At 38.6% G+C, this 19,582-nt stretch overlaps 1 protein-coding gene across 3 annotated transcripts; it reads left to right on the top strand.

The window, feature by feature from the left end:
* The first annotated feature begins 111 nt into the window (after positions 1-111).
* LOC117575907 (uncharacterized) lies at positions 112-19,186 on the top strand. Of its 3 annotated transcripts, XM_052006782.1 has the most exons (9): positions 112-464; positions 535-704; positions 764-913; positions 972-1,181; positions 1,238-1,396; positions 1,454-1,740; positions 1,791-1,936; positions 8,836-8,859; positions 11,741-12,135. In XM_052006782.1, exons 1-9 carry the CDS (start codon positions 185-187, stop codon positions 11,776-11,778), a joined length of 1,464 nt encoding a protein of 487 aa, XP_051862742.1. In that variant the 5' UTR covers positions 112-184; the 3' UTR covers positions 11,779-12,135. The 3 variants fall into 3 exon arrangements, with proteins under 3 accessions (XP_051862742.1, XP_051862741.1, XP_034116242.1); XM_052006781.1 differs by lacking the exons at positions 8,836-8,859; positions 11,741-12,135 and adding an exon at positions 19,080-19,186; XM_034260351.2 differs by lacking the exons at positions 8,836-8,859; positions 11,741-12,135 and adding an exon at positions 2,480-2,943 and having other exon boundaries at positions 113-464.
* Positions 19,187-19,582: the final 396 nt, after the last annotated feature.

Here is a 19,582-nt window from a genome sequence, read left to right as displayed (position 1 = left end):
TTTCTGCTTTCTAGTTAATAATTTTATAGTAAGCATTTGAGCAACTGTCTGAAAGTGATAGAAGCATCTGTAGAAATATGCTTAAATCAGTTACTGTTTTGCCGACACACATTTTATTACATGATATTTTTTTTTTTTTTGTAGATTTTATATTTTATTTTAAAACATTTTTTTTAATTTTAAAATGTCCGGAAGTAACGAGGCAATCGTACCTTCAGCCGGATTAAAGCCTCATGTTCAGCCATGGGAAATGCTTAAATGGTCCAATAGTCAGTTGTGCAGTATGTATACAGATTGGGGAATCTATTACGAGCGCACGGGCAATCTTCCAGCAAGCATGCGATATTTGAATAAGGCTCTGGACTTAGACCCCAATGATACTAGCGCTTTGAGGAGACGAGCACATGTGAAAAGGATGCAGGGACGAGCACCAGCTGCTCTTCTTGACTGTAGCTATGCCAAAGGTGGCAGATAACTTATATATGGCACCTATACCTATCTATAGCATTTGATTATCTTTGCTATATTTTACAGCAATCTTAAGGAATAACAATCCAGATGGGTTTGACCATAAAGTTAACTTGGAGGTTTCCGATTCATTATATGAGTCGAACAAACTTGAGAATGCTTTGCGTAGCCTTCACCATAATATGAGACTATTTAGTTATTCCAAAGTACAACCAGTGCAAAACCGCTTGACTGTCGTAAGTGCAAGCGTAATTGTTAATAATAATTGTCCAATTGAGGGCTTATCGCTTTGCAGATCACAGAAAACATCAATGATGCGCTTTCAGATGCCACATCGCCAGCTGCTCATCGTCTTATTAACAAGATGATGCATATGAAAGAAGGTAACAGAATAACAAAATCCTCGAAGCCTGCATGCGACGTGCTTAGCATTTTGGAAACTGAGGTAGAAACTGGCTCAACATTAAAAGGAGTTTCCCAAAATTATTACATCTGTTACACAGCAAGAGTTTCTTGTGCCTCTGGAGAGGAGCAGACGCAAACGTCAGTTTAAGATCTATAATGAAAGATATTTGGACAAGTTCTGGCAAGATGTTGGCTTCCTTAAGGAATTGCGCGAAAATCCGAATCTCTTGATAGATCAGTTTTCCGAGTCGTCAGCAAACTTAAAGTCTATGGCGGAGGATAGTTACAAAATAGCGCGAACATTTACCGTAAGCATTCCATCGTCATAAGTACGTATATAATTTCTAAGATACATTTGGACTAGAAAATGTTACACACGCGTTGTCCAATGTATTGTCGCAATGCTGGTAAAAACGAACTGTATCAGCAAGAGAATCTTTTTCGCATTCAATATCAGACACGACGAAACATGTTCAAGATACTGCGAACCATACGAAATCTAATCCGATCTAACAAAATGAACGTAAGTTGAACTGACGAAAATTGTTAATCTGCGAGATTCTAAATTTTTGTTTTGCAGAAATTGACAAAGTTTGTTGATGAGGTCATGGGCAATTATGTGACAGTCAAAACAAATCGAATCATGCCCTGGAAATTTGAATTCGTTAATGAGGTCTACAACTACTTGGGTTTGGCCCGCATTAACGAATACAAAATTCCAACAGACATGAAAATTTTGGGTGGCCGACAGCGTCTAATGAAACTTTTTAAGATACCAACAGAACTAGATTTGGGCAGACAGAATAAATTTGAAAACATATTTTTAAGGCGGCAATTTGTTGTTGATCCAAAAACAGAAAAATTCAAGTAAGTCATAAAGCGAATGTTGATGCTATTTCATACGCTTTACATTTTAGAAAACTTTCTGCACGCTATGAGTATCGGATGAGATTTGCCAAGTATCCCATTGAACGCAGTTATCTTTACCATGAATACGCCCAGGCGCACTTAAACATTAATTCCTTCGATGCATGCTGTTTATTGGCCCGCAAGTCTATAGATGGTAAGTTCTAGTGTTTGAGTTCTAGAGTTTGTATTGAAAACATTCAAAATTTACCATAGAGTTTTTAGTCTGACCAAATTATTATTATTGTATTTAACAAAAATCGACTCTAGCTTCAAATTTACGCTCGATTGATATCGATTTGCGGGGGCACAAATTTAAAACAAACTTGAAAAATAATTTTATCAATATTAAAGTCTCTGAGATTTCGGTTAGTACGGAATACTATATATGTATACTCGTATATGTATATGTGTACTTAAAAGTGTCGGAGATACATACAATGAGCTGCAACACTAGTAACTAGTGCTGTGTAAGCATCGTACAATTTACCAAATTCTCTCTTCGTTTGCGTAATATTACATAATCTTTTTTTTAATAAAAGTAACAAACGAAAGATTATAAACGAGAATAGTTGAACAAGAACGAACAAAATCAAAACTGATCTCAAAAAAAAAAAAAAAAGGGCTAACTTATTCAGTTTGTTTATTTTACCGTTCTCATTTGCCGACTTGTTAGTTAATATGCTCCTTAATTCCGTAGAGGCCCTTAGGTGCAATAGCTATATTTGGGCAGTGTTGAGCGCTCTTGTGGCGTGTAAGGCGCATACAATACTTGGAAAGGTTGAAAAACAAAAGGAAATGCTCCACGAGGCATTCAGGCTGGCCAAAAAGCTGAAGAGCATTGATCTATGCCTCTTCATCGACATCTGTTTGAAGGTCAACACTGAGGAAATCGATCTCAAGAAACATATGGTGACACCCGATGGCAGTATAAGGAAGAGATCACGTCGTTCCGGCAGCAGTTCCGAGGTGACACCTTCGGAATCTTCACTGGAAGGTCTTTAATATATTGTATTTTGTACTTGGTGTGTCGCAATGCAGCTGCAATTTTAGTGTGTCCAAATTAAGAGTTTCCTCTCTTGTGGAAACTCCTTTCGAAGTTTTATCCAGATATACAAAAAATAACCACAAAAACACTGACGTCTCTTGGTCATTTAATCATGGCAAGTGCTGCAACAGCAGCACAACAACCAGGACAACTTCTCTGGAAACTTTTAACTTTTATAAACATAATATGTTGTTGCTGCTTCGTTGTTGTTGGCAGCATTTTTCAAGGTAAACTTTTCACACTTTCGCATGGAACGTAAATCAGGATTTCTTCAAATGCTCTCTCGCCCACGATTTCTCTGTTGGCCGGAAGTCGCGCTAACATTGCACAAAAGACGCAAATAAATGAAGCCATTTGTTGTGATGTTAGCTGATTTTTGATGCAAAGGCTGACGCAGCTGGGAGCTCGCAGGTTCGTTGGTTGAAAACTTTTTGCCACCTGCCACTGGAAATTGTTAACAATTTCCATTAGTTGCTTGTCATTTAAATTTCGTGTGTATTTTTAAATTCAACACGCCATCCAGCCATCCAACCCGACACGCCTAACTCAACCCCAAATGAACCGACGCAACGCGACGCGACGTCAGCAACCCGAACCAACCTCAGTCCCAGGTCATCTTCCGTTTAGCCCATTTTCGGCTGTCAGCCACTTTTAGCTGGGGGCAGGTCATGTTGCAGGTGTTGGCCAACTTTGTTCATAGTTGAAAGACGACATTTAAGGGCGGAGCAGGCACGGGATACGACGGGGTGGAATACAAATGATGTACATGCAACGGAAGTGGATAATTTAACAGCGGAAATCATTTGTCGTCTTTTTGTCAGTTGCAAATTTCACATAATTTTTCGCTAATATTCATGACACGACTGTAATTAATTAGAGCCCCTCTAAGCTGCAAGCCGCTCCGATTACTGAATATTCTGCATTCTGATTATAACTACTTGTATTTTGATATTTGTTGGATTTGACTGCACTCACGAACACGAGGGGAAAGCACTCTTTAAAATCTGCTTAAAGCTATAACAAATTACCGCAAATTGTTCTAGAGCTGAAGCTGAAGCTGCTGCGGGGTAGGATCAAAAATGTCTTCAAGCTTCTGCTTTGTACTTTTTGTGCTGCAAAATTACACAAAGCCAAAGCCATAAGAACAAAGAATGTTGTAGATTGTTGGAGTAGTCGTCGGTGGGGTCGATTCGGTATGGCAACAAAGAGCACAACGAAGCCAACTGGCAGCAGGCAACTAACAAACTGCAACTCAACTTTGTAGACAGACCGGAGGCAAATGTTTGCTGTTGTTGCTATTTGTGTTGCTCACTTTGTTGTTGTTGTTTCTGCTGCTGCTCTTGTTGCTGTTGATGATGACGGTGACGTCGATGTGGAAGTCGACGCATGCCATAAAAACGCAGCACAAAAATGTTCTGCTGGCAGGGCAATTAAAAGCGCAGCAAAGCAAATAAATGGCCACGTCCCCATGATCAAGAAACGCCCACAGCTGTTATAAACTTAAACTGCATGAAAATCGCACTGTGTTCCGGCCCGTGTCCCTGCTGCTGCCCCTGCCCCTGCCCCTGCACACCGTGTCCTTTGCCACACACTACTTGGTGTTTATGTAGTTGCCAACTTGACGTAGTAGCTGACTAATTAGTCATAAAATTACATGACGCAGTACAAGAAGGAGACGAGGTAACAGTGCTGGCTGTAGATATAAGGTGGCCCTCAAAGGTCCTGCAAACAACCACTGCACGGGGAGAACAGTCGGAGCTGGGGGATTGGCGGCTGGCAAGTCAAAGTGCAAAGTGCCACCGGAAGCAGTTGGCGCTGGCGGAAATGCGTGACTGTCCCACTGATTGGGGCGGCGGAGGCGGCAGCTGGCTTCTCTCGCCTGGAGGGGCGACTGGTCTGTCTGTCACTAATTGCTGATTTCCCGTTGTTGGGAATGGCAACCCACACACACACACGCACACACCGAAACACAAGAGTTAGGTATGGACCACATGACGCACATTTGCCACTTACAAAAACTTTGTAAAATCCTACTAAAAACTACGCGCATATTTAACTCAACTTCAATCAGTTGCTGTAGTTTAAATGTGTAACGATACCAATGTACACCATATACACAGCAATCGTAAATTGTAGAATGATGTATAATATTTACTTTTTTGATATTTGGTTCTATTTCACAATGTTAGTGGTGATATTGATCGCACACTTTATTATCGATTTCTTAGTTTCTTCCTTCTCTTACGATACTTACATATTTTAAGTGATGTGAAGTACGTAATGATTACCTATTTTAAGTGTTAGATAATAATAACTTAATAATAACTTATTTTAAGTGTTGAGTAATGGTAATGAAAACTTAGTTTAGCATATAAATTTATTAACGGACTATAAAATAAGCAATTAAAAAATTATTCTTGTATTAAAATACAATTTTAAGTTATTAAAGTATTTTACTTTTGTTTTCCAAAAACTTGAGTATTTGTATCACAAAATCGGATGAAAATAATAAGATATAAACATTTTTATATTTATTAAACATCAAAGTTGCGCATTAAGTGTGTACGCAGACTTGTTCTGGTTAGTGTATAAATGTTGGGTCCCTTTTAATCATTATGTTAATTATATTTTCATATTACTAATTATTATTATAAACTTAAAACAAATAAATATATAATTTGTTTATGATTTTTAACTAAACTGTTCCGTTTCTGATCTCTTTACATTATTAAATAAGTTTAAAAAATGTGGATCTGAAGAGAATTTTCTCTGTTTAACATATTCACGTTGCCATCTCGAATAGCATTCATAGTATGTATTTATATGTAGAAGTGGCACAGGGTCTTTTATGGTTAAAAGCCTCCATGAGAACATAAGCCCAGATAGGGACAAGAATTGTGATGGTGGAGTCGATAGAAGGGGGTAAAAGAGCTGTGGCAGAGGGGAAATGGAAAGTTGAGATAGGGGGAGACAAAGAGAGGCCGCACATTTGCCACATCACTTATTAGCTTTATTGCTTTTAACAATTTGAGCTTCCGCTGCTTGGCAGCGGCAACTAAAACGTGTGCTGATTAGTGGCAGAGTCGTTCTGGGCTGTTGCAATGCTCGTTGCCATTGCCGTTGCAAGTTGGTGTTCGTTGTGTGGCAACGCCATAAATTTCTGTGGTGCAAGGCAGGCAGGCAGTCAGGACAGACGGACAGACAGACGGACGGACAGTCGGGTTGGCGGGCAGAGTCAAAGGCAACCCACGCTGAGAGGCGCATGCAACATTTAACATTGCAGACAATTTATAAGGACATTCATGGCACACGGCACAGGCGGCAGCGATGGCAATCCAGATGGGGATGTGTGCAGAGGGAGGGAATTGCGACGGATGCGCTGCAATGCGAAGCCAGGCACATGCTTGGCACTTGGCACAATGCTACGTTCTCTGCTGCGGACCCGGCCATGTCCTTTTTTCTCGCATTGTGTTTGAAATTCAACATTTAAGCCACTTATGGGCAAGTTGAACTGGCATTTCATAGGCTGCGAAGGCAGCGGCGGCGGCAGCCGCAGGACAATGCAGGTTAGCAAGATTTATGGCAGACATGGAGACAGTTAGAGAGAGAGTCTGAGAGACCAAGAGAGACACGGAGTGTACAATGACGCCTTGACGCGCTTTTACGTGCCTCTTGCGTTTCTGTGGCATTCACATTGTGGCTATGGCTGTGACTAATCCTTGAGACCGTCACATGAATGGTAAACGCTCGAAAGCGTTTAAAATAAAGCAACAGCATGTGGCATGTAATAAATGGTCATATGCCAACTGTTAACTGCAATTATCTGGGCATTAGAGTAACTCCCATCCAGAACTCGAGAGTGTGCATCCAAGTCTCTTGCATTGCTATCCATAAATCCGCATACACCTTTTTCACCTAACCGACAGCTGTTAAATTCTCGCATTTCGAGTGTGTTGCCAATTAAGAAAAGTGTTTTTCCCCAAACACACACACAACTTTTTTGGCTTACTCAGCCATGTGTGTGTGTTTGTGTGTGAGGGAGTGTGCGCATTTTGGGCCACTTATATCTGTTGGCCAATTTTATGAACGGCACTTCCTGCATCGAAGACAAAGCTGTCATTTAAACAGTAGCCATAGCAGCCACACAAGGGCTGCTCCTGCTGTTCTCGCTTTGGAGCCCTGGAGATGGAGAGGGAGCGGGATGGGGAGGGAGAGGGAGAGGCGTCATTGGGGACAGCTTAAAGTGTTGGCTAGAAAAGTGCATGCAAATTAGAGTCCAAAAGCCAGGGACTATGCAGGCAACGAGGCAACCAAACGACAGGGATAACTAAACCACAACTGAATGCGACAAGGATTCCTCCAGCTGGGCAAGTTTGCCTTGCCACATGGCAAAATCTGCGGAAAATTAGATTCAACCTGGGTGGTGGTGTTGGTGGTGGCCAATGAATGGGGTCCTATCTGGTCTTTGGGGTCTCAGGAGGGCCATATACCATATACATTTTATTTATTTTGTCTGCCACTCCTATAAAATATAATTGTGGCAAATTCGGAATATTCTGAAGCCGGGGCGAAACCTTACATGCAAATGGTGTGTAGATCTGCCATAAAACAAGGCTGGCAAATGACGAAGCACAACAATGTGTTAAATCACAACTCTTGGAAGCCCGCAAGCGTCGACGTTGCTTTTGCTGCTGCCACCGAAATTGAATTCCCTGCAACTGACAGCGTTGCAGAGGCCACTTTAATCGTTGCTTGATTGTTTGGTTGTGGCTGCTTTCGAAGACCACAAGGAAGGAAATAATAAAGAATTTTCTATTAGCAATTCTGTAATCAACAATTTTTAAATTTAAGGAATATATTTTATAGAGTATTTTCAAAATGCTTCGGGCTGTTTTAGTAATGATTTGTTTCACCATTGAGATAAAAGATGAGACAATGACGCTCCCGGAATTAGTGCAGCTCTACTAATCCTGCCACCCGCCTTCACATTGGCTTCATGTGGATTCCTTTGAGGACACAAAGTAAATCAAATAAATGCGCATGTCGCTGCCAGACAACTGCGAGCAGACTCAGGCACAATGAAACTCAACGATGGGGAGGTTCGAAATGATATAGACAATGCTTATAAATAGCGAGAAGGCAATTCAATGCGTGACTTGACTTGCCAACTGACGGATGTACTTGAGATCAGCTTCAACTTTTAATCAGCGACTGACAACAACAACAAACGAACGAACGAACGAAAATACAGAATGAAAGAAAAACACGAAAAAACACAACTATTAAAAAGGAAACGTAATAGTGTCGCACATAAAAACCGGTTGTCGAGTGTTGCTTCTGCCCTTGCCGACTTTCTACTTGAAAAATAAAAGGATGACGATGAATTTGATAAGCCTGCTGATAAGCACATGGCAGACGCGGTGTCGCTTAGTTCACTTCAAAATGGCGTCACAAAATACATTTTGAAACGAGCAGCGAAAACGTGAGTTGATTAGCAATAACCCAACTTTTTCATATACATATAAGAATGTGTGTGTCTATGTGTGTGCCTATGTGTGTGCGAGAGTATTTTCTCCTATCTGTCTCGCTGTTTTGTTCCATAGCCGAGACATCTTTAATGGGTGCCCCTAAAAGACTTGAACAAGGAAAATGACTTGCCACATTAGTGCCTCAAGTCTGATGGCCAATAAAACGGTGTGCATTAAGAGATGCGTATGGTAAACACGTTGTTAGCATATGTCGTTAAAATGAACTTTGACTCAAAATTTAAGTATATTTTTTATAGTTTTTCCCTAAATTTTAAATGATTTCCGGCATAAGAACTAAATGAATATCAATGTGAATTTTATGAAATATTAAACTATCAAGCTAACAAACAGTTGAGGGAATGTAAACAAAAATACAATAAATTTCAATTAACTAATTTACCCTTTGGGAACCAACCAATGCGCAAGGCATGAAAATATGTTCTTTAAACTATTTTATTTTCTTTTTCAAGTTTTTTACAGGGTCAAAGAACCCATGTAACATAATTACTTTTTCATATTACTTTTAATTCGATATTTATATATACAATATAGAATGTAGTAGTAACAATAATTCAAATTTAACAAATAATATCAATAGCAACTAAACTAATTCACTCGCTTTCTTTTATTAACAAGGTCTTTGGCATGAACGAAAAATTTTTGAAAAACCATGTTCATGTCCTTATCCGTACAATTGTATTTTAGGTGGCAAATATCTAGGAGGAGAAAGTATTAATTTTGTTCACCAATAATAGAAATATTTTCTTACTTGTAATTATTGTTATAAGGTAGCACTTTTCAGCGCTTGGCTTTGTGCTGGTGCCTTTCCAACCATAATATTTTTTTCTAATATTTTTGGCCGACATATTCTTCTCACTTTACCTAATCTCACTGAGCTCACAAAGTTACTAAAACTGAGTTTAGAAATGCAGAACATTGCAGCAACCCCTTCAAATTTGGTGAAAAGTGCCGTTTGAAAAATATCAACAAGATAAGGCAGAGAACAGAAAACCAAAGGAGAGCGCGCGACTAAGCTCCAAGTTCTCTCACCGAATGTTAATGCAAAGCAACAAATAATCTCATTTCAATCATCTGGATGACCAATTTTCGACTGCTTTACAATTTTGTTTTTGCTATTTTATAAATCGTATATGAACATCATTTACGACTCATTTTCGAGTCATTTTCGAGTCATTTTCGATTCATTTTCTAGTCGCTCATAAAAGGAATCTTTTTTTAATCATTTCAACGACTCGAAGAAGACTCGTCAAGGTGATTAATTCAAAAACGATCTTCCAATTGCTGGCTGGGTAAACCCAAATGGCAAACCCCAAATGCAGACATTGACAAAGTTCTCAAATATTGGCTGTGTCAACGGCCAAAGCACAACACAAAAGAAGACTAGGACAGAGAGAAAAGAGAAGTCAACGAAACACATGAAAAAACAGAAACACAATGAAAACAAAGGAAATTAAAAGCATAAATAAAAGAGTCAACCCTCAAATGTAGCTTTTCCTCCCATCCCCTGTCCACTTGCCACTTAACCAATTCTCATGACCTTACTCAGCCAAGTAAACGAAGAAGACGAAGCAGAAAAACAAACTAGTGAAAATTATGAGCCAGAGAGCCTGGTCTACAAATGGGATTGTGAGTATGTAAGTATTGTAATTCATTTTGCTGAGCAGTTGGGCAGCTGAGCAACTGAAACGCAGCGAGCGACAATGAAAATACAACTCAAGAAACAATAAACAAAAAATAAAATACAAAACGAGAATTAAATGCAAGGCAAGAACAACAATAATAACAGCAACAACATGGCCATAACAACGGCGACAAAGTGCACTAAAAATTCAACACTTTTCCATTTGTCTAGGTTGGGTTTGCTACTGGGTTTTCTGGGTCTTGGGTGCCTCTACTTTTTCGACTTGTTGTTGCTTTTTTGTTTCTGTTTTTTTTTTTTTTGACCAGCCTGCTTGCCTAACGTAGATAAATTGCGTTAGAAAAAGAGTCGGCGTCCCGGGTCCATTCGTATAATTCACTTTTGTCAGACTCATAAAAATTGTTGAGTGACATTTGTTTGTGTTTCCCGTTTGCCGGCTTTGCCTGGTGTTGTTGTTGTTGTTGCTGTTGTTACTACTACCACTGATGTTGTTGCTTCTCACTGATTCCGTGTCACTGCAGCCATCTTTTTCTTTTCCACAAGAGCTAACACACAGACATACACAGCACAGACATGCACACACCTACACAGCAAAGCATTTCATTTTGTTTTTGCCGCTTTGCTTGTAGAATCTTTCTTTTGCAGTACTTTTTCGCTTTTATTATTTTTTGTTTTGTTCTTTGCCAGTTGTTGTTTTTGTTGTAAAGCGTTTCGTGTTGCTGTCTGTTTTGTGCCCGTATAAAAGAAAATTAGTGAGTTTTGTTGCAAAAATATAAAACATTCGCCTTTTAGGGTTATTTTTTTCGTTGGTCGTTGTTCGTTGTTCGTTCTTTTTGCCGCTTCTGATGTTTCAGTTGCTTGTGGAGGTACGCGTAATGACAAAGGCTTCCGCTTTCAAATGGCTGCACAAAAAATAAATCGCATGAAATATATATGAATGCATGCGAGCTTGGTCGCCAGTCGGACCTGGTTTGGCTTTGGCTTTGGTTTTGATTTGTCTGTTGTTTGCAATGTGTTAGAAAAGTTTGAAAATGAATTGCAATCTCTGTTCGACGATGAATAACATCAAATCATACATGCATATTGCAGCAATCAGAAGTGTTAGTATTAGAATCTCTCACACACACACACACACACACCCATCCATACACATACATACAGCTGTGAACTTTGAAATAGCAGTGCGACACAAGAAAAAACAAAAAACGGATTTTCATATATTCCTTTTTGTTAGTTGATCCCCGGCACATTATTTTTGTAAAGTGAAACATATAGATAAGAAACTACCAAAAACCCCGTTAGATTTGTTCAGTTTTCTAAAATTTTGATATTTTTACCCAAATGCACCACTTTTGGGCTGAACTTTAAAATAGCAGATGTTTTTGATTTTCTTGTTTTTATTTACACAAAAAGTACGAAGTTCATCGCACTAAGCGTCTTTTCGCCCACTGTGTATTTATGTTTGGAGCTTACACTGCACTATGCTTTGTTTTTATTTAATTTTCGTTGCACGATAAGAAGACAAAAGAAAGCACGTCTGCACTCGCCGACGTTCGCGTTCGTCAACTACAAATTAGTTTGTATATTTTAAACAAATAAATAATTTGTTCCATATGCACAACGTATAATCTTAAATAATAATAGTAAATTGAAGTTTAGCGTTAAGATTTTCATTTTGGGAACCCATAACATAAATATACATTTTACATTTTACATTTAACATAAATATACATTTTACGGGACCGTTGCGCAAAGTTCTATAAAAATATATACTGGGTCAAACGAAATCCAAAAATTGCAAGCTTATTGGAAAAATGATTTTATATTGAAAAGTAACTGGGAGCAATAAAGGATGTGGCCTTGTTATGGAGCTGCTTTGTGTGCCAAACAAATCTAGCTGACAAAACTCACTCAAAATTCCAGGCAATAAACCCAAATGGCAAACCCCAAATGCAGACATTGACAAAGTTCTCAAATATTGGCTGTGTCAACGGCCAAAGCACAACACAAAAGAAGACTAGGACAGAGAGAAAAGAGAAGTCAACGAAACACATGAAAAAACAGAAACACAATGAAAACAAAGGAAATTAAAAGCATAAATAAAAGAGTCAACCCTCAAATGTAGCTTTTCCTCCCATCCCCTGTCCACTTGCCACTTAACCAATTCTCATGACCTTACTCAGCCAAGTAAACGAAGAAGACGAAGCAGAAAAACAAACTAGTGAAAATTATGAGCCAGAGAGCCTGGTCTACAAATGGGATTGTGAGTATGTAAGTATTGTAATTCATTTTGCTGAGCAGTTGGGCAGCTGAGCAACTGAAACGCAGCGAGCGACAATGAAAATACAACTCAAGAAACAATAAACAAAAAATAAAATACAAAACGAGAATTAAATGCAAGGCAAGAACAACAATAATAACAGCAACAACATGGCCATAACAACGGCGACAAAGTGCACTAAAAATTCAACACTTTTCCATTTGTCTAGGTTGGGTTTGCTACTGGGTTTTCTAGGTCTTGGGTGCCTCTACTTTTTCGACTTGTTGTTGCTTTTTTGTTTCTGTTTTTTTTTTTTTTTGACCAGCCTGCTTGCCTAACGTAGATAAATTGCGTTAGAAAAAGAGTCGGCGTCCCGGGTCCATTCGTATAATTCACTTTTGTCAGACTCATAAAAATTGTTGAGTGACATTTGTTTGTATTTCCCGTTTGCCGGCTTTGCCTGGTGTTGTTGTTGTTGTTGCTGTTGTTGCTGTTGTTACTACTACCACTGATGTTGTTGCTTCTCACTGATTCCGTGTCACTGCAGCCATCTTTTTCTTTTCCACAAGAGCTAACACACAGGCATACACAACACAGACATGCACAAACAGGCACACATACACACCTACACAGCAAAGCATTTCATATTGTTTTTGCCGCTTTGCTTGTAGAATCTTTCTTTTGCAGTACTTTTTCGCTTTTATTATTTTTTGTTTTGTTCTTTGCCAGTTGTTGTTTTTGTTGTAGAGCGTTTCGTGTTGCTGTCTGTTTTGTGCCCGCATAAAAGAAAATTAGTGAGTTTTGTTGCAAAAATATAAAACATTCGCCTTTTAGGGTTCTTTTTTTCGTTGGTCGTTGTTCGTTGTTCGTTCTTTTTGCCGCTTCTGATGTTTCAGTTGCTTGTGGAGGTACGCGTAATGACAAAGGCTTCCGCTTTCAAATGGCTGCACAAAAAATAAATCGCATGATATAAATATGAATGCATGCGAGCTTGGTCGCCAGTCGGACCTGGTTTGGCTTTGGCTTTGGTTTTGATTTGTCTGTTGTTTGCAATGTGTTAGAAAAGTTTGAAAATGAATTGCAATCTCTGTTCGACGATGAATAACATCAAATCATACATGCATATTGCAGCAATCAGAAGTGCTAGTATTAGAATCTCTCACACACACACACACACACCCATCCATACACATACATATATACACGTCTAGGGAGCGCACTGCAATTTACGTGCTGTACAACTATATGTGTTTTTAAAGTCAACATTGGAAGTTGGTTTGGCATATTGAACTTTTAGCACCTACCCTTTGCATTCTTCTAACGAACCGCAAAAACATGGCAGACACCCGTTCCGTCCCCCCTGTGTTACCTATCCTCCTATATATATAATATATATATATATATGTGTGTATATATTGCCCACTCGTCCACATTCAAGTGAAATCACAGCTTGTACGTGCAGAGTCCCAACTGTCCAGGCAGTTGGTCGCGTCCCCAATTCCAATGCAACTGCGCTTATTAACAATCCTCGCTTGGAATTGCCAAGTCCCCTCTCTTCATCTCTCTTTCAGCGCATATCCTAACGTTCTCGCATTAATGAAGTGCTCGTGTGCGGGTGAGAAGCAAGAGAGTGAGAAGCAGTAGTCGCCGTAGTAAGTTGTTGGCCAGCTTCCAATCCCAGCGTTGATTACATAAGAAATTCATGTTCAAATTAAAATTTTTGGGGGAGAAAACATTCGAGCTAAACTTCGTTGGCAGGTAAAAGTATGCTCTATAACAACCCGTGCTTCCCTTCTTAAACAACTATTTAGTGTACTTGGTGTATCTTAAAGATGCTCTCCAGACAACTGCTTGGCCACGTCCTTTGACTGACCATTGTTATGCTGCCCAGTGCAGTATAAAATCTTCCAATGTGCTGCATTCAAATATTATCAATTTGGTAGCTAACGATTTCTTCTCGACGCTAACTGATTGAATTGTTACAACGTTTTACGTGGGCCGCATTGCCAATGCGCTTCCCTTTTTTATCGCTGCTCGTTTTTGGTCTGCCTGCCAGCCAGACCTCGCACAATCCACGAGCGCACATCAATGGTTCAGCAGGGCGGGGCGGAGTGGGGCGTGGCATCAGCAAAATCAATTTCATTGAAATAAATTGTCGAATTTCTGGTATAAATTGCAAAACGCTTTAGCAATACTTTCCTGCATCCAACAACTAGCAGCCATTTGTTATTGCCCCCAGCTCGTTGTGGTTATTCGAAATGATTATTAAAAAAAATAGTAAACAAACCACCAAAAAAAAAAAATCTTTAAAATCATTTACATATTTCAAAAAGCGCAATAAATACACATTACAAAATCCTTTTTCATGCTCATAGGTAATAAATCAAGACGATGCGTCCTGCATGTCATTCAGGCATCTCATTAGGCTTCACCCTTGATATTAGTTACTCATTAATCTATTTAATTATTTACTCAAAGGTTTGGGCGCTATCGATTACACAGAAATCATTTAATACCCCCTTGGATTACATCATGATTTATTAATCAGCATATTAAGGAGAGGAGAAACCACTAAAAGAAATGCCAAAAGCGAGCACTGTCTAATACGTAATGTGTTGAAATTATTAAATACATTTTTCTGCTTTACTTAATACATTTTACTTACCCTTTAATAATAGGATTTTATAGCTTATTAGGTTATTTTTATTTTAATTACAGTTAACAGAATCCTTTTACTCTTGAACTGTTTAAAAAAAGTTGAAATTTTTAAGCATATGTTTTATTTCCTTTTTAGTTAACATTCGGATAGAGTTGCCAACCATACTATTAGATGCAGTATTATGCAGTATATACTAAAACGTAACGTAACGTGAATGAAAATAAAGTATGAAAACACATCCGTTTTTATTAAAGTAATGCATTTATTTTTTTTGAATAAGACATTTTATGCGTTTGAAATTAAAAATAATAAAATGACATACTGGTAATATTGTTACTCATCGGTCAACATTATTTAAGAAATACTTTTTTATATATATGTACATATATTTATGTATATGTGAGTATTTATCTATGGTATATTTTAAATGTAGTATTATATCAATATACGAAATATAGAATTCGAAAAAATTCTTATTATTTTTGCGGTATATTAGTTCGGTATATTTTAGGAATAATACCGCACAGGCGAGTACACTTGCCAGTATATTTTTTACTTGCTTTGTTGCACACTGGGCAAAAACGGCAGACATTTAGCTCTAACATTTTAGATTGTTCGTTGATAGATTAGATAATAAGTCTCGAGAACAAATGTTAAACTAAAGCTATGTAGTAAAATTTACTCTGTAAACTAAATATAACAATAATATAAATATATTTACGCCATTGAATAAATAAGTTAAATGGTTGAATAAGAGTTTTGCACAAAAACAAACCGTATGCTATCCATCAGCAGCAGCTTCATTATATTTGCGTGACGATAAAAATACAGTCATACATACACTGACGAGCAAAACTGTAACACGAGTTCGTTGTTGCAACTTCAAAGGTCTGTAACTTTTTTTCTAATGGACGGATTTTAAAAATCTTAGTCTTGTTTTATTGGTTATATCATTTACTATTATTAAGCAAAATTTAAAGCCATTTGTTATCAGTTAAAGAAAATGGCACGCCAAACTGTAAAAAAAGTCAAATGTTACAGTTTTGCACTCACAATGGCAAAACTTTGGTTTTTAACTCTAAAGCTAAGTTAACCGTTAATGTTTATTTGTTTACATTTTACTCGCTGAGTTTTGATATTTTAAAGCCTAATGGTAATTGAATTTGTAATGGCTAGTGAAAAAAATAAGATCATTCTTGATTTACTAGAAGCTGGTGAATCTGTTCGAAAAGTGGCTAAAAAATTCGGTGTTAGCCATATGACTGTGCAGCGACTAAAAAAATACGGTCTAGGAAACTTTCCAATAAATCCAGGAGGCCGACCCAGAGTTTTGAGTGAACGTGACACACGCCACGTCGCTAACTTGCTAACGGGCAATCCTGATCTCACACCAATAAAAGCGGCGTCAATGCTTAATTTGAGTGCCAGTGCTTGGACAGTTAGCCGTAGCCTCAACAAATTGGGTCTAAAAGCTAAAGAAATGAAAAAAAAAATCAATTCTTACAAAAAGACACATAATGCTGCGTCAGAACTTTGCCGCAACATACACAAATTGCACATTAGCGGATTGGGATACTGTAAGTCATTGCTACCAGTGTCTAAAAAAGCAAAAAATTCCAAAATATTTTTGTTTCCAAGTTTATATGGTCGGATGAAACCAAAATTAATCGGTTCGAGTCAGATGGACGCTCCTGGTATTGGACTAGAGATCATACGATCCAGTCACCAAGGAATGTGCGACAAACCGGCAAGCACGGTGGCGGTTCCATCATGGTTTGGGGTGCATTCACACAAATGGAGTTGGTCTCTTGGTGCTAATCGATGGAATTATGCGAAAGGAGTAATATCTAGCAATATTGCAAGAAAATCTTCCGAAAGTTATTGGGAATATGGGTCTTTCTGTCGAAAAATGCGTCTTTCACCAAGACAACGATCCGAAGCACACGTCCATATTAGTTAAAAATTGGATTTCAAAACAGAAATTTCAATTTATGAAGTGGCCACCACAATCTCCCGATATGAATCCGATTGAAAACTTGTGGAGTCACGTAAAATCGCAGCTGGCGAAATATGCAGTTCCTCCAAGTGGAATGAAGGAGGACACAGGATGTATGGTATGCTATTCCCCCGGAAATGGTGCAACGGTATACCCAAAGTATGCCCGATCGCTTAGAAGAGTTGGAAAAGTCCAAGGGGATGTGGACTCATTATTAAAAAATCATTAATAAAAATATTTGTTAAAAAAATAACCAGAGTACAAAACTGTAACATTTGACTTTTTTTACAGTTTGGCGTGTCATTTTCTTTAACTGATAACAAATGGCTTTAAATTTTGCTTAATAATAGTAAATGATATAACCAATAAAACAAGACTAAGATTTTTAAAATCCGTCCATTAGAAAAAAAGTTACAGACCTTTGAAGTTGCAACAACGAACTCGTGTTACAGTTTTGCTCGTCAGTGTATGTATGTACAAAAGTATGTGTATAAATATGAACAATCACCATTGCTCATATACCGTGGATGTCATGCTGTGGTAAAATAATGCTCTTGTTGCTAATTGTTCCTAAATGACGATGCAAATTTGGACAAAATTCTATTGGCACGTGGCTCCTTTTGCTGTTGATGCTGATGCCGCTGGAGTTAGTGTTGCTATAAAATGCTGCGCAAAATAGCCGAAAAATGAGTGTTAAATAAGCGGATAAAAGCAATGAAAGTTTTGCCACTTGCCCGCATCCAATGGCAGCCTGTCTGTCTGTCTATCCATCCAGCTGATGGCCAACGCTGGGCGCCGTTTTCTGTAGTGTTGTGCCAACTCATCATCGCCACACAGCACTGCGTTGGCGTGTGTTAAATTTAAAGCCTGCTCTTTCGGGCGCCTCCTAAGTGACGGCACGTTTCAAGTGTTTATTTCGGGGTCGCTCATTTTGATTCGCATTGCCATTGCCTTTCTGATTGCCCCTTTTCGTTCGCATTTAACGTGAGCTGCTTTTCATTTTCAATCCCCAATTGTTTCACGCCAGAAGTTTGATTACTTGCCGGTTTCCCTGATTGAGTTGATTACCCCACGCATGTTGGGTGCATTAACATTTTTATTCAATTTGCGTATGACGTTTGCTCAGGTTCCATTTCCATTTCCGCTATGACACACAGGACTCCATTATAGTTGACAGCGTTGCCAAAACAAATTTGCTCAAGACATGTCATCGCCGAATCTCTCTTACTCACTCTCACTTTCAATCTCAATCTCTCTTTCTCTCCCTATCATTTGCTTGGCTTAGCGAGAAAACAATGCCGAAAAAAAACAAATTTTTTTGTTTAACAACCACTTATTTAGATTATATTTGCTGATTTCCACTTATGTTGCACTTAATGTGAGCATGCGAGAAAGCTGCCACACACACACTCACATACTCACATACGTATAATGTATCTTTTATCCGTGCAGCGTATCTGGCGGTAGCGATATTTGCGCTGTATCAGTTCCTCAATGTTTGCCAAGTTGCCGCCACTCGAACATGATTGATAATTCTGATGATTCATGCGTGTAATTCGGCTTATGGTTTGGGATTTTTCTCTCTGCTTCTCTCTGTCAACCTCTTTGTCCTTTATTTCCTTTCACTGTCGCCATCCCCAGAGGTCATATGGCGTACATATGTCCTGACATTTATGATAAATTCATGTGCCAAATTGTTTATTATGTCATACATAGTCTCTAAGAGAGTGCGATTCTCATTCAAGCCTGCGTTCTGTATCAATGCAGCGACTGTCCTTTTCACTATTGTTCAAGCTGCAAAATTTGTTGGCTCAATTAAGTGGCAAGGCATTGTCAGAGAACTTTCTACAATGGGCATCAACTAAGTAAACAACCGCAACCCATTAAAATGAAGCTAATTAAAATTCAGCACGTTCTCAGAGTCTCGGAGTCCTAAAGGAGCCACTCAACCACTCAGCCTTCCGCTCTCTCCATATCAAGTCCGTCCATAAGCCAGGCCATAAAATAGTCAACAGTCAACAGTCAGAGACCACACCGATGCCATCAAAAATATTGTAACACACTTTGCCTATTAATTGCGAACATCCACAATGCTGACCCCAAAACTCTCACTCTCTCTCTTTATATATATATCTCATCCCGGACCAAGTTTGCCAACAAGACAGTTGCAAAATTCGCAATTTGCTACCTTGCAGGAGGGAACAAGGAGCACTTCAAAAAACAGGCAGCAAGAGCTGTTGATGACCATTGGATTGGCCCCCAAAGCATCCGTCATAATGAAATTTTGCAACTTTGAAAGCACAACTGAGCTGCCGATTCAAAAGGTTGGACAGATACTCAGATTGAGGCGCTACATTTCACACAGCTCGAAGTTCTTTTAATAATGAAAATGGCAACTATAAATTCATTTGGGTATTGGGAATCCAGCCGGCTACGTGATTCAAGCAATGAAAACTTTATGCACACCTCAACATCTGGGAAAGCCATTAAAGGCGAGCCATAAAGTTTGTGTACTTTAATAGATATGTATGTATTTTGAGGATTTAAGACGTCTTCAAATAATATTAATTGTATTATATAAATGATGCTTGGAAATAGTTTTTGTGAAAGTGCGTAATTGCTTTTATAAGTCAAAATATCTAGATAGATTCA

Source organism: Drosophila albomicans, chromosome 2R, assembly GCF_009650485.2.
Source record: "Drosophila albomicans strain 15112-1751.03 chromosome 2R, ASM965048v2, whole genome shotgun sequence".
NCBI lineage: Eukaryota > Metazoa > Arthropoda > Insecta > Diptera > Drosophilidae > Drosophila > Drosophila albomicans.
This window is presented reverse-complemented; position numbering and strand designations above follow the sequence as displayed.